Below are 24,473 nucleotides of genomic sequence, written 5' to 3'. Positions count from 1 at the left end.
AACCGATTTACAAATGCCATGCTGAAATAATTTATATAATATGACATAATAATTAATATAATAATTATTCTCTCTGCGGCTATGGTTAATTAATTACCCCTTAACTGACCCCTTACGTTATTATATCAGATAAAATTTGGCTATATTTTTATACTATCCTGTTTCAAGCGGGCTTTTAGCGAGAAAAATATAGGATTTCAAAATACCTTTTTGGGATCGTTTCAATTTTTTTTCGATATGAGTTGAAGGAGACTGGTATATGCAAGTCAAATCCAGTGCTTTAAGACTGTTTTTTTATTTACACTCCTTTGACATTGTTTTTATTTATTTATTTATTTATTTTGCTTTGCCACTTGAATACAAAGAGATGCAGTACTACAAACACAAACGGCATAAAATTAATACAAATACACGAGCATTCACTTTTCACAAACTGATATTCGTGGCAGGGTATTGCTATCGCTCACGCCAATTACAGCTTCCCTTTCAAAACAAATAAAACCGACATCATACAATCTCCACACCATATCTAGTTTACACTCACGAAAATCTTCCTCATGATAGGAGCAGTATAGAAATGTACTCGTGAGTTTACGAAAGTAAAATGATTGCTCACATCACACAGGAAGGGATATCCACCTGTTAGGAAGTTTACCTGTAACAAAGCTGGACAAAACGAACACAAGGACACACATTTTAATTAATAGCAGCGTGAGTTTGAACACAGTTAATAAAATATACATGGTTTGGAGACCATATAATACTACAATACAACTACTTAACTATGTTGAGGCACACTTATGCAAAAAATTGTTCCTTTCGCATCACATGTCTATTGTATTTTGCACAGATAAACCAATAGCAATCTTATAATTAACATATTTTTCAAGTCAAGGTTGATGAGCTTAGCAAGACGAATGCCATTGGTACGTTTGGCTAAAATACAATAGACACGTGACGAGAAAGGAACCATTTTTTGCATAAACGTGGACAATAGCATAGTTAATGAGTTGTATTGTACTTTTATTTAGTCTCCAAACCATGTACATTCTATTAACTGTGGTTTGAATTAGACAAATTACGGGACGCGTTACAAGAAGCAGACTTCCAAGTTCTAGGATTTTCGGCGTCATATATACTCAAGGCCGAATGCTAATAGTTATAGAGATCGTTTTTGAATCGACAAAAACTTATGTTCTTCGTTGTCAGCCCTTTTGGAAGAACAATCCATACTCTCGCGCACCTAGAAAAGAACGACTTCTGGGATGTTACATAGAACACCAGATCCAAAAATTCATGCCGGTAGCAAAGTGGAACGAGGTCTAACATTTCGAGTCGCTTACTGTAGTTCCACAGTTTGCGGCGCCCAGATTTGAGACGCATAGCATAGCTTTGAGCGTACAAGAGTCAAATACAAAGTACGAATGAACCGAGGTAGATTTTATATCAGTGAAGACCACCTAATGTATCCGAGCATTATCGTTGATTGAGCACATTGGTTTTCAACATGTTTGAACCAAGTCAAATTGAAATAAGTCCATGCTCCTAAGTCACGCTTTTGAACGGTGCTTTCTAGGACGGTATCATGTAGTTTGTAGGGATATTCTATTTCCCGGTGTTTTCGGGTTATTTATGCCCGTGATGGCTTTAAAACAAAAAAAATACATTTCCAAAGTCGGTGAACCAAATGATAGATTGTATTTGTTGACTGCAGTTTTGAATGCTTTTAACCAGTGTTACATTATATCGTAATATCATGTAATTATGATATTGTATATTAGATGAACTTTAGTAAACTTAGATATACATGCATGAGTAAGCAAATATTTATATTCAGAACAGGTTTCTTAAACGCATGAGTAAGCAAATAGCTATATATCCACATGCACCTTATCGTACAAACGTGTAACAAGGCCTCGGCCACAAACAACGATAGCGTGTGCTGCAATGCACTGTATTGCGTAGAGGAAATGACTTGTAGTTTTATAGTTTCTTCTCCTAGCAAGCGTATAAAGTCTGGGCACAACCAGAGAAATCATGCATGATTCATATAAGGCATTAGCCTGAATAACATCACTGTGAAAAGAAATACTGCTAAATAGAAGAAGGCTCAATCTATATATGGCCATACACCTGACGATGATAATTTAAACTGACAAAATGGATTTCGAACTACAGAGCTATTCGCTGTTCAAGTTATCAGTCAACGTTTGAATTATGTTGATCAGACCAGATAAGTTATTATTATGAAATAGGATAATGTTAATCTACTATGTTAAGTTTAAATTACTATCGGTTCACTAAAAGTTTTAAGATGCTCAACACTGTTCTCATTTTTTGTTCGTTCTCACCGGCGAACTTAACACGAGGGTCCTGACTTTGAGGCACGGGGAAGGGGCATGTGCGCTTAAGGATGTCGGGCGATATCCCCACCGATGTGTTCACATATCCTTAGTTACACATTTGATTCACCACCCATTGTCAAAATGTTTGTTCCTTGGAAACAAGTGCGTAGATTTATATCAGATTTCTCTGAGAGTTGTAGCTATATATACACTATAAATACCGGTAACTCGGAGGAATTTTGTTTTAAACTAATCGCTATATTTGTTTACATATTTTTTAGGCAAAGCCAATCACAATACCTTAAATTTAAATACTTCATGTAAAATGGTATATATTGTAGCTTTTCATCAAAACTAATGCATTCTGATTGGGTTATTGAAAATGTATACAAACTTGCTGATTGGTCTAAAACGAAATTCTACCTTGTGGTTCTCGGTAATATATTCAAAGCTTCGGGGAATATCAAACATTGTTTTCGGCAGACGTCCAGACTCGGTGTACGTGATAAAGGCAATTCCAATCAAATCGAGGTAAGTATTTTTTATTCATTTCATTATTACTGTAGCGAAGTGTCAATATATGCGGGGTCTGTTGTGATCTGAGAAAAATACTTGCATGAAAGTTGTGTGCAGTCACCGGGACATACTGCTATAGCATTATAGAAGTAATAAAATATATTTGATGATGTATTCTTCGGACAGTAATTGTTTTAACTATTATAGACTCCCACTCAGTGCCATGTTTTGTTTAATCCGCGATTAATTGTGTGGAATTATATCATTGAGACTCGAGTTTACTACTCAAAAAAGGCATAAATTTATCAGGCCTTAGCATAAGCATAGTCTGTGTGCATTAGTGCATTAAAATTTAAAGGCGTCTGAGCGGCAGTGATTTTTAATCCAATGTATGAAATCGCGTCTTTCGATTTATTACAGGTTCACACAGGTTTTGAGATTACAATCCACAGAGTAACGCGTATCTTATGATCTATCACAGTATTAATTCCTAAAATATTCTAGTCTTTTCAATCAAAACAAACACGATAAAAGATATTTCAAAATAATTCTATGAAATACGATGAGGGCACTTAATGATATCTATCAGATTAATGTAGAATAGTATTCCTTACAGCATGCACTGATGCATATCGATTCTTAGAAATCACTTTCAAATATTCCAAAGATTTTTAGCTCCATGAACATTATTTTTTATGTAACTTGTTGGGAAATAGGACAAAAGAGTTAGAAACTGTCAAATATCAGATATTGTATTGGATATTGTAGGTTTAATTTTGCATGCATTTGTATATATTGGTATCAATTCCGCGCGGTATTTAATTTTATTTCATCAGACAGAATGCTTTATTGTTAAGCTTTAAACTGCTTATCGCAAACCAATAGCAATGACCACTTGGACTTTGGGAACGATAATTTCACGCCATTTTCCAAATACATAGATTCAAATAGACCAATTGCGAAACTTAGTGACCGCGCCTTCGTGCAACATGGAAACGAGGCTTATTATGCAAAAAACAATATTTGTATTTTTTGTAGTACAAAGCTATTCGCCGAGTTATATGCCGTTTTTCGCCTTTGTTTTACATATTTTTCGATACCTTTCAGCTTGGTTTTATCGTTGTTATCATAGTTTTCAGGTTAGGAAGTTTTGCCTTCCATTTGAGGCGTTTTTGTGGTGTTTTCATTAATCTTTTCGGCTGCTTTCGTCGGGGAAGTATGGAAAAGGCCGACACAAACTCAGGTAAAAATTTAGTTTTTCCAAACTATTTCGTCTCAAGTTTTGAAAATGTATTTCATTTTTCTCTCTCTTATTTGTGCAAAATTTGGCGATATATATTTGGTGCAAAATCTATGTTTTTTTATGTCAAAAATTATTGAAAAGTGACAGTCAGATTATATAATTTCAAACCTGATGACTGAAATGGCTTCATTTATTCAAATTCATTCACAAATATCACTGCATTTTTTTCTTTATACCACAGTAATACTGTTAAAATGGTCAAAAGTAACTGACTGAAATGTTTTTGTTTATTTTCGTTTTAATAAAGTATAGACGATGCATAGCTTGCATGCCGACCTGAAGGCCGAATTTTATAAAAGTCGAATTCGAATGCATCGAATGCATTCTGCATTTTTGTTAGTACAAAACACTATTCTTTCTATCTACTACCATGCAATAGATGTTTAATAAGGGTTAACCAGGAATACTTGAAAAGGAAAGGGTCCGGTTCACCATCGTAAACGGAAAAACTCTGGTTTAAATATTTTTCGCTTTCGGCTTTGCCATCATGTAAAGGTGTATCTTAAAAAACGCTGCAGCTCGCATTGTGGCTACCTTTATAGTATGTTATTGCCGGAAAAGGAATATTCAAATGGCAATTCAAAATAGACAATGATATTATGTTTTGGTTATAACTTATAAGTATTTTACTATCCATGTCATGCATGTGCGCCAAGTTGAAGAGTTGTTTTGCTTTTCAGTCGGCATCACATCACATGTACTGTACTCTGTAGTCTACCCTTACGAAAAAAACACATGCGAAAACCACATGTGGAATCACATGTGACTCACATGTGAAATTGGAACCATTATATCACATGTGGTTCACATGTGGTGGTATCACATGTGGTTCACATGTGGTAGTATCACATGTGGTAGTATCACATGTGAGTCACATGTGATTCAGTACATGTGGATCTGGAACAACCACATGTGGTTCACATGTTAGTCTGTTTTGACGTTCACATGTGGTTCACATGTGATCCACACAAACTACTGCATGACACCTTTAATTATCATTAAATCACTCAGACACAGTATTACCAGGTGAAGTAAATTAATGCACATATATTGAAAACCATATTACAAAATGAAGTGAAACATTTGACTATGTTAAAGAGTAAAAGATACATCTGTAAATATAAAAAAATGAATTATAATACTATAATTTATTTAGTCATCCTACTGTCCTTAATTGTTGCTAAGATCTTCCTGATTCTTTCTTCGGTTTTCCATTGACAGCCTAAATTCTTTGCACTCTTGTGTCATAACAGCTTTTAAAATTGTATTATTTGCTTGAGGAAATTTCATGATGACAAAAGCTGGAAAAAATATAAACAGGATTGTTAATTAATAGCAATTGCAGTTCATCGCAATAAATAATTTAAAGTCAAATATAATTTCATTGCCTACAAAATAAAACATTAAATGGAAAGTGAGAATGTTATCTACTGTATACAAAAACATTAACAAAATAACAATCCATTCTTCTGAGAAACTGCTGTTGTTCATGGTCAACAGTGAATAAGGTTGTGCAGACCTAGGGAATGGCTAAGGGAAGGAATGGCTGAGGCAAGAAAGAGGCTTGAATCTTAGGAAAAGATGGTGGAACTTTGATGGTGTACATATTTTCTTGGTTGCAGCAAGTGCTGCTAAAACTGCCTCTTTAAAGTCTTAAATCCATCTGGCCATGTTGCTCAGTTGGTAGTACCAATCTGATACTGTGAGGCTTTTAGACCCAGCCAAAACATACAAAATATTTGAAATATCATATGTAAAAATACATTAATTTCTTCTAAATTAGGTGTTTAGAAAAACAAAATTCTGCTATACTGTATACAGAATATTGCTACTGTTTATAAGACTCCAAAGGTTATTGAATTAAGTTAAGGTGCAAGGGGTATTCCCTAATTTAGACCATATTGTGTACCGGTATATATCAAATGGTAATATGTTTCAAACCTTTATATTCTTCTTTGGTTTCTTATTGTCAGCACTGGTCACATCTAATCGCCTCTTCTTGGCTTTATTATCATCACTGTTATTATCACTGTTATCCTCCAACTGCTCAATTCAAGCTAAGTTTTCATTAGTAACTCATTCTTGCTATCTGTGAAAAAACACAAATACTCGCTTTAGAAAATTTATATATACACAAATATTTTATTGCTATACACAACTAAGTATGAGCGAGCGAGATGTGCACATGTTTGGAAGATAACATTCCACACGACTATATATCCCAGTCTCAGTTGGAAGGACATGTTGATCTAGAAAAAACTATAAACAATATATTTCTAGCGCATATAATGTCACTATGTTCTGCTTCTTTCTTTGCTAAAACATTATTACACCGCTATTGAGGATATTTCCCGGCTATCACTAGTGTGTATGAGCGAAGTATTTATACGAAGATGAATGATGATTGATAAAGTTGAATAAACAATCTTCTGATTACAATAATACAATTCGATGCGGACCTAGGTTAAATTATTATTTATATTATTATTTAAGTGTCACTGAGATGCTTACCACTTTCTGCCAAAACGTTTCAAAATACGATTTCCATGCCGTCTTTGGGGAATTCATCTTTGAGTATCCAAACAAAACCATGCGATCCTTCTCGGGATGTTTTAGCATGCACACTTTTGTCTTTAAATAATATATTCTTTCTTTAAGATGCTTGTCTTATTTGACTCAATCCAGTGAACCAGCACCTATTTCATTTCCAATCGTATTAGGAGAGTGACAAAGATTATCCTTTTATGTCTTTTATCAAATAAAATTGCAATCTCCTCGTAGAACAGCCAAGAATGTCGTTGTAAAAAATTTGAATTTTGAAACGAATGCGCAACCTCGTTCCCAGGGTTTTCGCCTAATGTGGCGTCACACTTGTCGGTCGTTGGGGTTATTACACCGGTCGGAGATTGGCCTCAGATTTATAAATATTAGGACGAATGTATTATTACAACGAGGCTGAGTTTACTATTCGCTCATAGCCAACGAGGCTGAGTTATCTTATTGTTTTATTGTAAACTATAGCATTTAATAAGCAGCAGAATTTTGATATAATTTAAATAACCCGGCATATATAGACAATCCAATGAATATCCACAAGACATCTTCTGGATTGTCTTAATCAGCAGTGTTTTGATGTAAATAACTTTATTTGTAGATTACCAAATATGTTAGATAGAGATTAATTGTAAATAAGAAGACAACTTAAATATACAGTGTTACTTAAACTGAGCAAAGCAGTAACTATTATTTAGATGATTATGCACGTGTATTTGGGGAATAGGTATGTGGTATATGTATGCATTCACATTACAGAAGTTTGCTGATTCATTATTAGTTTGAAATACATTTTCATGTCAACCACATTTCGTTCACATAGGTTTATACATTTTCACATGTAAGCCTTGTGTGATCGCATATAAACCACATGTGATCACATATGAACCACTTGTTTGTAGAGACATTTCTCATGTGAACCACATGTGTATCTCATATAACCACATCTGCATCACATGTGGTTCACATGTGCCCTCATAGAACCACATGTTTTCACATGTGAACCTCATGTGTATCCAATATAACCACATGTACATCACATGTGGTTCACATGTACCCTCCATATAACCACATGTGAACTACATATAATCACATGTGATCACATGTGATCACATGTGATCACATGTGAAGCACATGTGATCACATGTGAAGCACATGTGGTTCACATGTACCCTCCATAAAACCACATGTGAACCACATATAATCACATGTGATCACATGTGAAGCACATGTGATCACATGTGAAGCACATGTGATCACATGTGAAACACATGTGAAACACATGTGGTTTGCATGTGTTTTTTTCGTAAGGGTATATACACAGGGATAATAAACATAAAACTCCGTTGCTTATTTTATCTCTTATAGATCTTTATCTCAACAGATTTCTACTATTTTTTTTGCTGAGCTAAAAAATTGCTGTCAAATTACATCTTATCGATCGATAAAATTGGTATAAAAAAATTTTAGATGAGAAATGTGAACATATGGTGGTTTGTTCGATCGTGACTTTTCAATAATTTTTGACATAAAAAACATAGATTTTGCAGCAAACATATATCGCCAAATTTTGCATAAATAAGAGGGAGAAAAATGAAATACATTTTCAAAACTTGAGACGAAATAGTTTCGAAAAACTAAACTTTTACCTGAGTTTGTGTCGGCCTTTTCTATATTTCCCCGACGAAAGCAGCCGAAAAGATTAATGAAAACACCACAAAAACGCCTCAATTGAAAGGCAAAACTTCCTAACCTGAAAACTATGATAACAACGATGAAACCAAGCTGAAAGGAATCGAAAAATATGTAAAACAAAGGCGAAAAACGGCATATAACTCGGCGAATAGCTTTGTACTACAAAAAATACAAATATTGTTTTTTGCATAATAAGCCTCGTTTCCATGTTGAGCGAAGGCGCGGTTACTAAGTTTCGCAATTGGTCTATGTACAATAAAATTCATGAAGTTTGCAAGACGTCTCCTTCCGAGTGATGTACTTTTGTTAACAGTTCTGATCATGTAGCTATATGGTATTATATATGTAGTTTCACGATTCAAAAATATTAGTCGGGTCTCGATCAGGATAAAACTGATCAGGCTTTGGGATGCACACATATAGTGAGTGATCGAATGAGTGCGCGCATGTCATCTTAATAAAGTCATCCAGAACGGCACGCAGAAAACATACTCCAGTATGTTTTCAACGAACCTGTCACAGTTTGCGCTGGATATTATTATATAAGCTATATAATCTGTTTAATAAAAATATTTGCTTCGACTTGCAAAACGGACATTTTAAAAAAACCCGTCTGTATTGAGCCACTTGAGCATTTGGATGTTTGAAACAGAGATTTGATTGGATTGCGGAAATAGTTATAATTATCTAATAAATATGAAATTGTGTTCTCGAATTTATTAGCTGTTACAGGTTCGGGCTCGTTATATGTATCTCGCGGACATTAAAATCCACAGACCTCTGAATATATCTTATGATCGAATATGATATAAAAGAAATGTTTCTAAAGTTAACATGTTATTCGGTCTTGCACGATCGATATACGCGTGATAACTGTCATTTTAAACTTTCATATTCCTGAAACTTGCGAATTAAAATGTTTCAATATATCTATACGAAACATGATATCCATGCATGTACAATATCGATATTAGATAAATAGATAATATAGCCTGTATTATCATGGAAAAACTTGAAACATGCATACGTTTAAGTTTCATGTTTTTCGTTTAAGTTTATAATATAGCTAGTATAAAATTTTCTGCTATTTACGCCATAATAATGTAAGTACTCAAAATTATATATAAATATAAAAAGACTGTTAAAATATGAAACTATATCAAATGACATTAAAATTCCTTAAAAGGCACTAGCTGTTGTATATCGATTCTCAGTAAACTTGTGGGCTTCGAAGAACATTTGGAGCGAACTTTGTTATCGATCATTTTGACATAATTCATTGGGAATTTGAAGAAAACGTGTTTGGCTTGAAACCGTGCATGTATATGACATGCATTCATACTTACTTCTTTATGTGATCAGGCGGATTGTTTTTTCATATTTGCCTTGCGCAAACCTATATGACTGACCGCTTGTGTTAAAAATAAGCAACATCTTAAACAGCTGATATAGCTAATCAGCGATTTTAAAATGCACAAATATGCACAGTTCTTAGTGCCGAATGGAATATATTTATACCAGAGATTGTGATAAACGTGCGATAAAACTTGCCCGGACGAGTCCGGTGAGAAAGTGCAGAGCTACAATTGTTTCGTTTATTTTGTCAATCTGTGACGATTATTTTTTCTCCCTAATTTTTTTCTAGAATTTAGAAATTTTCGAGCACTGCATGTCTTTAAAGGCGCGAAGATTTTGGGTAAAAGAACAATTTTGTAGACGCCCTCGCTTTTTACAAGTGAAATCGAGGTTTGTATTGAATATTGATTGTTTTTAATTTTTCGGTCACGTCTGAAGAGGTGATCTTTAACCTCTTTTTAGTTGTATACACAGATATAAGATTACGCGGGATAAATGTGCAATCCTTCTCATAACTATATATACCAGCCTTCTCCTCCTACGCGAAATTTTGATGAACGCTCTAAAATGTATAATGTAGTTATAATGCAGATTCAAAATTCAATTGATAGGTTAAGACCCTTAGCATATAAGCATATTCTTTGTGGTAGCTATTTGAATAAGACCGAAATTGAATAAAGTCTAGATTTTCGACACACGTTTTCCCTACAAAGAACTCACGTGAAACGCAGATTTAAGCTTCTCTGAACCCGACGCACGCCACCAAAAGCCAAGCGCACACGACGCGTTTTTTGTCGTACGATTTTATTTACTTTCTAAGCCACAAAAATCGCGTCATGCATGTGCGCCTGGCTTAAGCATGAATCTTACATTAGCTACCATCGGCAAAGCGAAACAGGATAAAGTCTTTTAAAAGATTTAAATTTCACTATAGTTTAAATCGAAGCTTGTCAAAGTTAATATGTACTTCAAATAATTAAACGAAAGCGGATTAAAATTATTTCCATTATTTTTCAACCTAAAGAAAACATTCGACCTTAAAAAGTATACACAAAGTATGTACAGATACATTATTTTAATACCTGGGACATATAGAGCTGCAATACGTTCAAATGAAAAGGTAGCACTATAGCAGTGCGATAATAAGATCTGGTCCAATATAAACAGGAAAATATTTTCGAGCTGTCACAGATTAGCGCAGTTGGGGAAAAGTTGTAGTATATTAATCCGCAGTTTAGAATACTTTAGATGAATGTTTTTCTGTAGACGTCCTCACTTCTTACAAGTGAAATTGAGGTTTGTATTGAATATTGATTGTTTTTATTTTTTCGGTCACGTCTTTAACCTCCATGCAGTTGTATACACAGATATAGGATGACGGGGAATAAATGTGCAATCCTTATCATAACTATACTGATGTTCTAGTCTTCCCTTCTTACCCAAAATTTTGATGAACGCTACATTTGTATATAGTTAGCTATAATGCAGATTCAATTTATATGTGAAGAACCGTTTAGACCTAAGCATATATAAGCATATTCTTTGTGGTAACTATTTGAGTAAGACAGAAATTGAATATCTACCAGATTCTTAACATTTGCTACCATCGGCGAAGCGAAACAGGATAAAGTCTTCTAAAAGATTTAAATTTCACTGTAGTGTAAATCGAAGCTTGTCAAAGTTGATAAGTACTTCAAACGATTAAACAAAAGCTGATTAAAATTATTCCATTATTTTTCAACTTAAAGGAAATATTCTACCTTAAAAAGTATACATAAAGTGTACATAGTACAAATACGTTATTTTAATACTTGGGACTTATAGACGGCTGCAATACGTTCAAATTAATAGTAGTGCGATAATAAGATCTGGTCCAATATAAACAGGAAAAAATATTCGAGCTGTCACAGGTTTGCGCAGGTTGGTGCAGGTGGTATTTTAATCCAGAGTTTAGATGTATGTTTTCTCAATGATCGAATATTTTTCCCCTTAACTTGTCAACTTTTGTACCCGCCAAATGTATTACCTGAAGGGAAAAGGTAGTTTTCAGGTATATAAGAAAATCATACGAATTTAGCAAATAATATTAAATGACTAATGGCACTCTTGGTAGCCTATATATTTTGAGAGATATATTCCCACATATTAGCGGATTATCCCTACACGTATTTTGTTTCTTATTTTATCTATAATCTGCATGCATTGATGCATGTCAACATCGATTCTCACCAATTGTGTCAAACTCCTGGGCTTTAAGTAACAGTTTATGATTATTTTTTATCAATTGAGGATGCAAAATTTAGTGGGAAGTAGCGCAGAAATAATTGAGGCAAATTTTAGAAACCAGAGCGTTATATATTAAAAAGTATGGACCCAAAAATTGCCTTTTATATCGTTATTACTAACTGTTCAGTGCTAATTATGCATGTGGTACTTTTTATATATGTTTGCCTAGTTGCTGAACTATTACAATTAAAATTGGTACCATAATAATATTTTGGCGAACTGTTAATATCAAATACTTACGAGCTGTCTCACAAAAACAGTCGCTATTTTACTTAGGGTAAACCATACAAACGAAATACAATTCTGTTTTTTCATCTCCGAGACAAAAGTGTTTAGTCAGTTCTCAAAATATTCTCAAGTTAGCTTTTATACTTTTTAACGGCAATGAGATTTTTCGTTCGCTAAGAAAAACGTCAAAAGTTGTGCATATATTTATAAATTATGCGGAACAATGAGAAAAATTTAATTTATAAATTTTATCCAGTATTTTCATAATTAGATTTTTGATTTCATCACTTACGTTGAAGTTATGTATACTTTTATACAGAGATCTGAACAGTCAGCATGGATTTAATTGAGAAGAATATTGATATTCTGTCTTTTGATGGTGGTGGAAGCCGAGGTATCATGGAATTGTGTATCCTGGACGATGTTTTCCGATTGGCAACGATCGTGTTAAGACGACCAGATACTGTGAAGTCCTACCTTGTGAGGGGTGAAAACGATGAAAACGATGAAAACGATGAAAACGAAGAAACTACTTTGACATCTCTTGAAATTCGAAGACGGCTAATCGATGATATGAAAGCAGTTACCGACCCGATTCATCCCACAGACGTGTACGAGATGATTGTTGGTACCAGCACCGGCGCACTGATTGCTTTTGGTTTGGTTGGAGGCAAAGAAAGTGAAGATGGTGAAAGAGAATCGATGACTATCGAGGAGTGTATTGAGATGTATCTAAAGAAGACCAAAGCGATTTTTGCTAAGTCGTGGTCTCACTGGTTTCTTACACACATTCCTGGTTTGTCCAGTATTCCGGTTACAACCTATTCACAAGATAACGTTAAGAAAGCACTTGAAGAGCAGTTTGGTGAAAGTAGCTTAGAAGATTTCCGTAATATCAATGGTTCGGAATGCGTCGCCGGAGCTGTTGCGAGGAAAATTGGTAACGAGGAAGAATTGATTTTGTTCGATACCAGAAGCGAAGACTATCGTCTTTATAAAACTTACCAGGTTTTGCTTGCTACTTCTAATGCTCCAGTTTACTTCCACACTCCGGTCAGAATTGGCAACAACGAATTTGTCGATGGAGGTGTCGGTGGGAATTGTCCCTTGGCACAAGCTATTCCGAGAGCAAAAGAGCTATTTGGAAAAGATGGTCAAGAAGCTAAAATAACGTCAGCTTTATCAGTTGCACCTCCTCGGTCATCCAAAACAGAAATTCCGCATCGATTTCAGATAAAGTATTGGTTGAATTATTTCGTAAACGAGTCGACCGATGGGTACGCAGTTTTCAGAGACGTCGTCAAGCGCAACGGTCGCCAAAAAACGTTGTTTCACAGACTGTCGCCACGAGGGGAAGAATTGAAAGCATTCAAGCTTGATGAGATTGATGCGAAGAAGATGCTGGATGCAATGGAAAAGGAGAAAGTTCAAAACGATATGTTCCTTATCGATGTGATCGCAACTGCAATGGACGTCGTTTTTACGTCTATCGACAAAGTAAAAGATTATGACGAATCTTCTCTCACGGTTGCTGCACAACTAGCTCGAAGTGCAGGAAGTGCCTACAAAAAGAGAAAAGAATATGAATCTGCGATTGCTTCTTACAAAACAAGCTTGCGTCTGTTTAAGAAATTTACTAGTGAAAGCAGCATAAGTTTTACCATTTCCAAGATATATTATGACATCGCGAACTGTTTGAAAGAAAAGGGAGACTATCAGAGAGCAATTGAATTGTTGAAACCGACCATTGAAGTCCTCACAAACCGTAATTACGAAAACAGTGCTAAACTGCTTGTCGATACCCTGATTTGCCTAGCAGATTGCTACCTTTCAACATTTCGCTATAGAGATGCGGAGACCCGTTTGCAGAATTTCTTGGACAAAAACGTCATGCAAATGGACAAACTCGTGAAGGCGCTCAATTTCATGGGTTGGTGCAAGCAAAAACAGGGGAAGCTCGACGAAGCTGTCAAAATGTATAAGAAGGCAAGCAAACACCTTCCAGCCAATGATACCCTTGATAAAGCAGAAATGATGAATAACCTTGGATTGTGTTTCGTATATCTTGGAATGATGGATAAAGCTTTCCAGTCGATTCGCGAAGCCCAGGAAATGAGAAATCGCCTATCCAAAGATGAAGTCGATCCTTTAGTTGCAGAGTCTCTCAACAATGTTGGATGGTGCCTGCTTGAGAAAGGTGATTACGATGAGGCGCACAAAAATCTAAAGAAAGCTCTCGAAATGTACCAGAAAACAGAAAACGAAATTTTCATTTCAATCGTGTTGCAAAATTTAGCACGATGCTTGTCGTTAAGCGACAAGGATCATAATCTTGCCCTGGAGTATGCACAACAAAGTCTGGAGACGATGAGAAAACATCTAGGTGATTTACACAACCCTGAAATTGCTAGAGTCCTGGGCATCGTTGGTTTGTGTCTTTACAAAGCAGGAAGCTTTAGCGAAGCCAAAGAAAAGCTTCTGGAGTCGTCGAGAATGATGAAAAAGTTGTTTGGGCCTGAGAGTCATCCATGGCAACTTGAAGTTTACAACATACTCTCAGACCTGTATAAGAAAGACGGCGAGCAGACGACAGCGCAAGATTACGAAATGAAAGCCAAGAATATTGCCGACAAAATACAAGAGATGGCCAAAAAAATTGGCGAATGATAACAATCTGTAACAGTGCATCATCAAATTTAAGGTCCCTACCTTAATCATACTTGAGGAAATTTTTTTTACAACAATTGATTGTGATTTTTGACAGGTTGTTTTTCATGAAAAATGGTGGTATGAACGTTCTGCAAATTTTCTACACAAATTATTTTCGACTGTCCGCTGCGTGGCAATAGTTTTTGTAATACAGGCATTTGTGTCAAAAAAAAACAAGGGCGGCTTTCGAAACGTGTCAAAAAAAAACGAGGGCGGGTTTCGAAACGACGTAATTTTTCCTTACATTTGCAATGCAATTCTACTTCAAAGATATGCCAATTAGTGAAGAATATTCAAAATGTAAGTGAAAGGAGCATGTGCATGTCTATAGAGTGTAGTAAACACAAAAGTTTCAAAATTCCATCCCTCAAAAGTAGAATTGTAAGCGGGCGAAACAAAGCAAAGTTTTGCTACTGTTTAGTGATCAAAATTTTTGTTTGATCATGTTTCTTATAAAAATATATAGAAATAACGTAAAAATATTTTAAACGCAAAGGAAAATTTGCAGATATATAATGTTAAACCAATTATACTTTTAAGAGAAAGAAATATCTGCCACCATTTTCTGCAGGTCTAAAATTATTAGATGAAATATATTTATGTAATTGAACTGGAAAACACTAGAACGCTATCTTCAGATTAATGTGTCTGCATGTCGCTTCCAAATTTTCAGCTAAAGTTAGCGTCTCAGCTCCTTTTAATTTAAATGGCAATTTTCACGAATAGACCTAAATTTCAGAGAATTAGCTAATTGCCAATTAAATATAGAAAGATTTAGATTGTGTCCCACAAGAGGACGTCTGTAGTCTGTAGATGTAAAAATAAAAATAAATAATGTAAGGTTCCAATTTCACATATATCGTAGCATAATTATTGTAACGTCATTGAATGTTTAATGAACTTAGAACGAACTGTTTAAACATCTGATATTTTCGATTAGACAGTGATCTAGATAAATTAAACAGCTTTTTCTGAATTAAACAGCTTAAATCTAAGATGCGTATTGATTCAAATATTTGGAAAATATTTATCGAATTTTCAAGCTTCGAGAGTTCATGTTCACTTTTAATGCCTCTCTCTGCCATCTCCCCCTCATAATCAGGCAGCATAACGGGCGCCCGCTGGGCAGGCTAAATTTAAATTAAACATTGGCGCGCTTTTTGATGTGGCCTGGGGCTATGATGTTTCAAAACAAATATGGCGACGGCCATATTTAACAGCTGAGAAATGCTTTTTTATATAAAATCTTTTATACAAATTCAGTTGACGCATCTAGATTCACTTTTTAAAGTACGGTTTGAAACCTTCTTTTTAAAATAAGTTAAATTAATCCGTAGCTCTCAAGGACAAAGCAAATTAGAGTTATTATCAAACAAAGAATCTGAAATCATCAAATATATAAATCACTTGGCACTGCACGGAACATTATATAAAAATGGGAGGGGAAGTGCAATAATCATTGGTGCTTTCGATCTATGCACAGTTATCTATATGCAAAGCAGATGATGGCGAAGAGGTATGTACACTGCTGTAACGAAATCCCAGTTTGGGGCGATATGCAGCTCACGAAAAAATTCAAAATGTATAAAGTTTGAGCTAATCCTGTCTCTTTGTATAAAAGAACCATATATTAAGAGATGTTTGACTTATATTAAGTATTACACCGAATTGAATGGATAGTTTAGTGGTTATCGATGCTTTCAATCAACGTAAGCAAATTCAGATGTGGAGGTATGCACCCTGCTTTTTAACCCAATGTAGAAGCAACCGGAATTATGTCTATAAGTGTACATGCTCTACTTTAGAACATTCAGTGGTTTGGACAACCACTTCATGCAGCAGATATTGCTTGATTCTTGAGCACAAATGCAAATAGCTCGGGTTGTCAATGATGTTAGCAAAAATTGCGTAAATTTCTAGTGCAAGTTGGCCAACTTGTCAACAGCCAACTTTCAACTCAACCACCCGCTTCATACGCCGATATCCCTAACCTGAACCTGAGAATCTTTACGAGAGATTATGTCTCCTACTGGTGCTCCAAGGGGGGAAGGGGCATTTTTTTACCTACATCTATTTAATCTGTTTACAACTTAGAAAATCTGTTCGCGCGAGGTGTAAAGATAGGAAGAAATAAAATGTAGCAACTAAATAATTGTCACAAAGCAAATCATAGATCGTAAAGATTAGGTAAATGAACCTAACTAGGACGTCTAAGTGCATTCCATATTAATCGAAATATATCGATACTTTTAGGAGATGAAGTGTTTCTTGTGCTTTTTGATATCAACTCAACACGTGAGAAGAGAAACAAGAGAAAGATGGTGTATCATTGACTCTTGAAGTGATGCGGAGTCACAAATCGAATCGTGTTGCATTCATTTTGCGTATTCATCAACAAGGAAGGCACAAGTTGTAAGTCTGATAGTTTTTATCGTTGTTTTATGTATCTCGCTACACCGTAGAGTTGTAGTTGGTTACATAAGGAGGTCTTACAGCGCGAAAACATTTTTTAACAAATCAAAAGCGTTTTTTAGCGAATCTGCTTCGAAAGTTAATTGCGAAAAGCCAAAAGGTTAATAGCAACGCTCAGCATATCAATCAATTGATCGTGCTTTTAATGTGGTTTCATCAAAAGCATGGCCAAAAAGGTTTTCGTCAGCCAATCTGGCTGAACCTTCTGGCCGTCCATGACGTATTCATTTCCGAGTGAGGCCTAGTTTATACGTCGCTTTTAGTAGCGTTGAATACAATTAAAACAATGGATAATGAGAAGATAAACCTCATTAATTTATCTAATTATCTGTTTTTTGAATACATCCGATGCGACCAAAATGCGACGTAGAAATTAGTAATTCGTATTTAAATTGTAACAATGGAACTTGATTGAACGAGCTCCTATTGGCGAACAAGTTTCATTTAGTTATGTACGTCAACAAGCGTTAAAATAAACAAAATACATAGGATCGTTACATCAGTGAACACAATAGTTATCAAATATACCTTATGGTGTATATTGACCCAATAAAGTATAAATATACACTTTTCGGTGTAAATATTCCCTTATAGTGTTACCCACAACTTGGTGTTTAAAAACACTCATGGTGTATATTGATACGGTAAGTGTAAATATACCCCTTCCAGTGTAACTATACACCATTGAGTTTTTGTGTAAATACAGAGGCAAGAGCATTTACACCAAACTTGGTGTAAATATACCCCATGAGTGTATATTGATTGTAGGTGTATATTTGCACCTCTTAGGGGATTTGCACATATGTTATGTGTAATGCATTTATTCAGAAAACATGCAAGGCGAATTCACAACAATTTTCTAGCTACTTTTATTTATCCCGTCCGTTTTTCTATTATCCCGCCTGCGTTGTCTTGCCATTACAGCTGATCTAAAGTGAGGTAAAGAGACTCAATACTCATATCATTTTTGAAACATGACGAGAATTTGTGATTCGTCTATCCGTGGTCCAAGATTCGACGAGTTGCTAAACGAAAAGTCCTTTTGCGGGAAGGTTGATGCAAAAATGACGGATTTTGGGAATTTCAGTACCTCATTAACAATTTCTACATTCTCCTTGCAATTTTCAGCGACTTTTCTCTCCGCGCAAAACCCGTGCATTTTGAGTTGTTCACACTCTCTTGTTGGCCATGCATCCGCACAATTTTTCATCCTGTCAATACATATCAAACGGTACGGTAAACATGGACAAGTCGTCTTAAGAAGTAGGGAGCACTGTAAACATTGAAGCACTATGTCTTTTAAACATTAGCGGATCATTATATGTTGAATAAACCAATCAATCTTGAGAAATATATAATATAGGGCAAACAGCTTAATTTAAAAAAATCTGGCTTATCAAAAGATATAGTTTGCTAATTGTGCTAAATATGATCACTCTAGTTGATCCCTTATAGTCGACAGATTGATGAGGATTAATATAAGCTTCTCAGATTTTGTGAGGGCGAATTTTAACATTTAAATCATATATAAATAAACATATTGATATCAATACTGTGCATGGTCTTGAATGGTTATCGAAACGGCGAACAATCGTGTGCGAGATTTCTGCTAATAAATAAGCCACACCAAAGCGATGCACATAATATACCACTTTATTATTGTTTTAAAAACCAATTGCCCCCGAGATTTCCAGCCCTGAGTTACATTCTCAACTTACCCTCGGAAAAATCACCTTCAACCATAATATCTTTTGGCCATTCACAAACCATCGCAACTGTTAACACAAAGGCGAGAACGCAGAGGAACTTCATCTTCTTAAAGTTTTCGAAGGAGAAATCACTTCACCATGCAAGATTAAACGATTACTGTATTAATCTGACACAGTTTGAAGCTAACTTCTGAATGCACCTAATTTTAATCGCTTTTTATCTGTATCTTTGGAGTTTGAGTAGCTTTCTCAACCTATTGAGGATTTTGTTAAGAAACGGATCCCCATGTATTCCGACGTGTGCAGTAAAACTTGCGACGCATTGTAAGTCCTAATATTTCACAAAACAATCAAATTGACAAAGATTTGTTTTCGAGGTTGATCTCTAGATCTTTTGCTTCAAATATTACCTTGGAACCATATAGCAGTGAGTAAAAGCGGAAACTGTAAGCGTTACATAGCCTGCATGTGCACAGGTTCTCCGTGTGAAAGTGGAGCCTGTATGAGTATATGATAGCATCAATGGCTCGTAATTTTAAATATTCGCCTCTCATATCTGGAAGAGGATGTCTTAATGCTGGATACTGCAGTATACATGTTGCTGAAAAATTGTGATCCTTAGCATGTATAATTATCAATAAACCACGTTTCAACCGAATATCTTATCGATCTGATTGAATCTCAATTGCGCGACCAAAATGTAACGTATCATATTAACTACGCCTCAGTGTAACATTATTTGTACTGCCATTATTGCAGTCTGATTTATTCTCCATCTGAGTAGCATAATATTATATTTTTGTCGAGATTTAAATGAATTTTTAAAGTGTAAAATTTATATGCCGGATTTTTGGTATGTTTCAGAGCTCTTCTTGTGCGAAAAGCACTTAAGCTGCGTCAAATGTAGATTTACAGCGCTCCCATCAAGTAACTTTTCGACCACAGTTTGAGATTTTAGTACATGATATTACCATACAAAAAAATAATAAGATTTACAAACGTAGTTACGTCTATAGCAATCTAAAGTTGTTGGTACACTCTAAAAAATAGTTGTGCTGAATAACACACCAAGGTGTGCTAAAAAGCACAACTGCTGTGTTATTTAGCACGCAAGGTGTGCTATAAATAATGAGAAATTAATTTTAACACGCCTTAGCGTGCTGTTGAACACACCAAGGTGTGCTGTACAGCACATGTTACTGTGTTATATAACACACCTTTTCATAAGCACATCTTTGTCTTTAAATTTCAACACACCTTTTTTCATAAAGGTGTGCTAATTTAGCACACCTTTCAAATTCAACACACCTTAGAGCCAACACACCTGTTAAAAAACACACACCAATTTTTTAATAACACACCCTCTCACTAACACACCTTTTGAAAATGGACCTTCAGCACACCTTTTAAGAACACACCTTTCTATAAAACACACTTCTGCAAAACACACCTTTTTGTAATTAAGGAAATAGCACACCTTTGCAAACTTTATTCCTAATAACACACCTTTTTTTAAAACGTTTCTATAATAGCACACTTTCGGATTTGTGCACAAACACACATTTACTCGTTAAGGATTAGCGCACCAGGTTATAATCCGACATCAGCATTTTATCATTTAGGTGACAACCAACATAAACCACAATTAGTCATGATACGCGAAAGCAAGACTAGTAAATTATTGTAGTGTATTAGCTATTTTTCTAGCGCGGACTATAAAATGGTCGCTGAGTTTTTTAAGGTGTCTCAGGCCAGAGAACGCGACTTTCTATCAAGCAATCGCACACTCAGTTGAGAATGGCGGATATTTTAAAACATTTCGTTAAAATTCTCCAATTATGGCAATTCCCACTGATTTTTGCAGGTCTTTGTATTATGCCTCTACCAATTTTCTGCAACCCTCAGCCGGGCGAACGCCTGAGTATAGGCTTATTACGCGTGGATTAAAATACAACCAGATGTGTCAGGTGGCTATCCCGTACGTCGGGTTAGATTAATATTTCTGAACAATGATTTTCATGTAGAAAAACTATTAACGCAATAAATAATACTATTAAATAATATTCTTATATTCATTATAATAAGTGGCAAATCACGTTTTTAGCACTGTTTCTTTAGTGTCACACCAGTAATTCCTCAATCATTCTAGAGTTCCTTTCTACAATAAATAATTTCCCTTCCTTTTTTATTAAATTTAAAACCCCATGCCATGGAAGTTGGTTGGGAGACACAACTCTTTTCTCATAGCTTCTACCAACTTCATATCCCATGTAATGATGCCAAAATGATGTTACATGGAGAAGATTGACAATAAAAAATTTTTCATCATTCCATATGATTATTTCATCCAATAGAGCATACAGGGGGTAATCTCTTCCACAATCTTCATCTATGTCAAGAAGCCGCAAGGCGCAACCAATCCTGAATTCCACTCCATGAATTGTCACAGACCCCAAGCTGTAATAAATTCAAAAAAAAAATATTTAATATTATACTTATTTCACCGCATGTTTTCCAGATTTCTTCAGTTTTTTCGACCCAACTGGTGGTGCTAGTTTCCTTTGTCCTGTCCCCTCAGTGAACCTTGAAAATAAAATGCATACAATGTAACTACTACAACAATAGAATACCTGCTTCCTATTATTGGACCATCAGTTTCAGGTATCTTAGCAGACTCTCGAATCATGTTGATTTGAAGATGTTCCTTCAGATTAACATTGTGATTACCTAAACAAGTAAAATATTTTATGACTGTTATTATATTTTATGTAATTATATTTTATATAATCAACCAAATTTTCACTCAAAATATGCATGATCATGCTAACCACACTTACCGGGAGGAACTATATCACCATCATATAGAAAATTTGTAAATATCTGCCCTGGCATTTTTAACAAATTCCAACACATATACCTAAACAGAAAACAGAGTATCTGATTTTATTTACTGACTGATCTAATTTACTTGTTAATTACTGAATACATACCGTTGGTGACGATTTGCCAGCGTCTTGCAAACATTTTTAAAACATTTTGTCACACATTGCTTCATAAATGAATGCTTGGCTTCAAATCTCATGGACCAAAAATTTCTCGGAGGCCCAAACCTAAATAGAAAACACATTACATATTTATATCGATCATTGTCATTTAGGTGTAATCATGTTTCACATCAGTGTTAATCTGTGCTTCATAGAATCCTACCTAGACATATCATCAGGTATATGAATCAAATAATGCATCTTAGGTATAATAGATGTATTTGGGTAAATCTCTTTAAAACTCCTGTGGTGTTCCTCAATTAAAACCTTTAAATAAGGTACATCTTCTTCCTTTATAGCAGGGGATGTGCAAACTTGAACAATATTCCATAATTGTAAAAAACAGTGCCACTCCTTTAAATTCTTGTCAATCAGATCCCCCACGATTATTGGAAAGAATCTGAAAAGGCACCACATCTGTGAAGCTAAAATAAAAAAGAATTGAAGTTTCTGAAAATGTTCTGTTGCCTTACAATTCAAGAAGGAAAATAAATGAATTTTCTATCATACCACTTTGCTTAAGTTTTGAATCAGAAGAGTTCACAGTCTCCCGGACAATCTGTGATGGCTTGTTCTTTGCATTCATGTAACCATAATCAAAACTTTCTATTCTGTGGTTTAATTCCTTTAGGGAAATGAACTTCTTTTCATCTACTATAACCTTAAGTAGTAGCTTCATTTCGTATGGAATAACACCTTCAAACAGAACATGCATAATATCCTGTGGGAAGCATTGACAAACATCAAAGTTTCCAGCATTGACCAACACCGACTTTCCATTAACACCATAAGTTGTTGAAATGCGATCTTTCACATGACTGCTATTTTCTGGATCATCCAACATGTGGCAAATTTGGATGTGGGTATTTAAGGTTCTTGGCTGAAAGTTCTCTGATCTGAACTGAAGAGACATAAAAATACCCTATTGTACCTAAATTTGCACATACATATACTGACCTAAATAACCAAAAACCATTACCTGTTCATTACTCTCTTCTCTTGTTGCCAGGCAAGACCTACAAAAGCGAAGTGCACCTCCAACTCCCTCTTTAAACCCTGCAATCTGTTGACTTGCTAAAGTATCCCCACTCCAAAGGAGTAGATCCCCTTGAAACTTTCTTTCAACACCATCAATGATAAAGCTATATCCTTGCTCCTATAAACAGGAGAGGGTTGAAATATTCCTATCAAGTTGCCTATACAAATCAGCTATATATGCATCAATATACATATCATTATTAACATATGATTGCATTATTATCAATTAACATACCTTAGTTAATTTGTTAACTTCTTCAACAGTTGGCGCAAGTAATGCATTTATGCCATACAATTTCAAGTCAGAGGTCTTCGCAATAGAAAGCAACTGAATTGTTCTTGTCGAGGACCGATATAATGGTCGTATATTCCCAAGCATGTAATAGAAAACACCTATTAATAAAATATGTTAAAATTTAAAAAAACAATATAAACTTATAACAAGAATAATATATTCACACTTACCAATTTTGTGAATCTTTGCCTTGGATCCCAATGGATTTGCTAATTCTAAGTCATCATAATAACCAAGAAGCTGTAGGGCTTTATTATTTTTGGAAAATATTGGATGGTTTCTGAAAAATTCTCCATCCATGATATCTCTCATTATACCATCATCAGAAGAATGAGGATTGTCAACTTCATTCATAACATCTGGATTGTTCAAAAGTGCCTGAAGAATCCAATTTTGGGTTTAATCATTATGTTATTCAGTGCATGACAATAATTTGATATTGAGCAATTGAATTATTGAACAGCCACTTTGATAAGCTCTGAATAAAAAAGGACAATCCACTTAACAGGCACAACAGTGCGGACTAAGAAGCATCCCTCATATATGATATGCCCATAGTTGCCATAGGCACATTTAACACACCCAATGTGTTTAATAGCACACTTTGGTGTGCTAAATAACACACCTTAAGTTGTGATTTTAGCACAGCAAGGTGTGCTAGACAACACACATGGGTGTGCTAAATAACACGCCTTGATGTGCTAACTAACACACCTAATGGTAGAACACATCTTAAGGTGTGTTAAAATGAGGACAAGCTAACAACACACCTTTTCATGTGTTATGAAACACACAAGGTGTGCTATTTTGCACACCTTAAGGTGTGCTGTTTTGAGGACAAAAAAGGTGTGTTACTACAGCACACCCTTTTTTTAGAGTGTATAATAAGCGTTATAATGAGTGTGAGCATGATCTGTTTTGCGT

At 35.1% G+C, this 24,473-nt stretch overlaps 2 protein-coding genes and 1 long non-coding RNA gene across 4 annotated transcripts; 1 reads left to right on the top strand and 2 right to left on the bottom strand.

The window, feature by feature from the left end:
• Positions 1–2,703: 2,703 nt before the first annotated feature.
• Positions 2,704–15,525, top strand: LOC114526010. Of its 2 annotated transcripts, none has more exons than XM_028547490.1 (3): positions 2,704–2,876; positions 10,058–10,158; positions 12,602–15,525. In XM_028547490.1, the coding sequence occupies exon 3, from the start codon at positions 12,619–12,621 to the stop codon at positions 14,947–14,949; it is 2,331 nt and encodes a 776-aa protein (XP_028403291.1). In that variant the 5' UTR covers positions 2,704–2,876; positions 10,058–10,158; positions 12,602–12,618; the 3' UTR covers positions 14,950–15,525. The 2 variants fall into 2 exon arrangements, with proteins under 2 accessions (XP_028403291.1, XP_028403292.1); XM_028547491.1 differs by lacking the exon at positions 2,704–2,876 and adding an exon at positions 9,650–9,710.
• LOC114526011 lies at positions 5,066–7,817 on the bottom strand. Its single transcript, XR_003687290.1, has 3 exons — positions 6,676–7,817; positions 6,106–6,253; positions 5,066–5,465 (listed from the first exon to the last, which is right to left on the bottom strand). It is a non-coding gene; the product is annotated as an uncharacterized LOC114526011 (long non-coding RNA).
• Positions 15,526–22,375: 6,850 nt separating the features above from the next.
• Positions 22,376–23,903, bottom strand: LOC114525909. Its single transcript, XM_028547368.1, has 5 exons — positions 23,720–23,903; positions 23,490–23,647; positions 23,196–23,372; positions 22,727–23,117; positions 22,376–22,641 (listed from the first exon to the last, which is right to left on the bottom strand). Exons 1-5 carry the CDS (start codon positions 23,901–23,903, stop codon positions 22,376–22,378), a joined length of 1,176 nt encoding a protein of 391 aa, XP_028403169.1.
• Positions 23,904–24,473: the final 570 nt, after the last annotated feature.

The sequence above is a fragment of the Dendronephthya gigantea genome, unplaced genomic scaffold (assembly GCF_004324835.1).
Source record: "Dendronephthya gigantea isolate DGI-Jeju-01 unplaced genomic scaffold, DenGig_1.0 000036F, whole genome shotgun sequence".
NCBI classification, from domain to species: domain Eukaryota; kingdom Metazoa; phylum Cnidaria; class Anthozoa; order Malacalcyonacea; family Nephtheidae; genus Dendronephthya; species Dendronephthya gigantea.
Note: the sequence above shows the minus strand (reverse complement) of the source record. Positions and strands in the feature narration are given on the sequence as shown.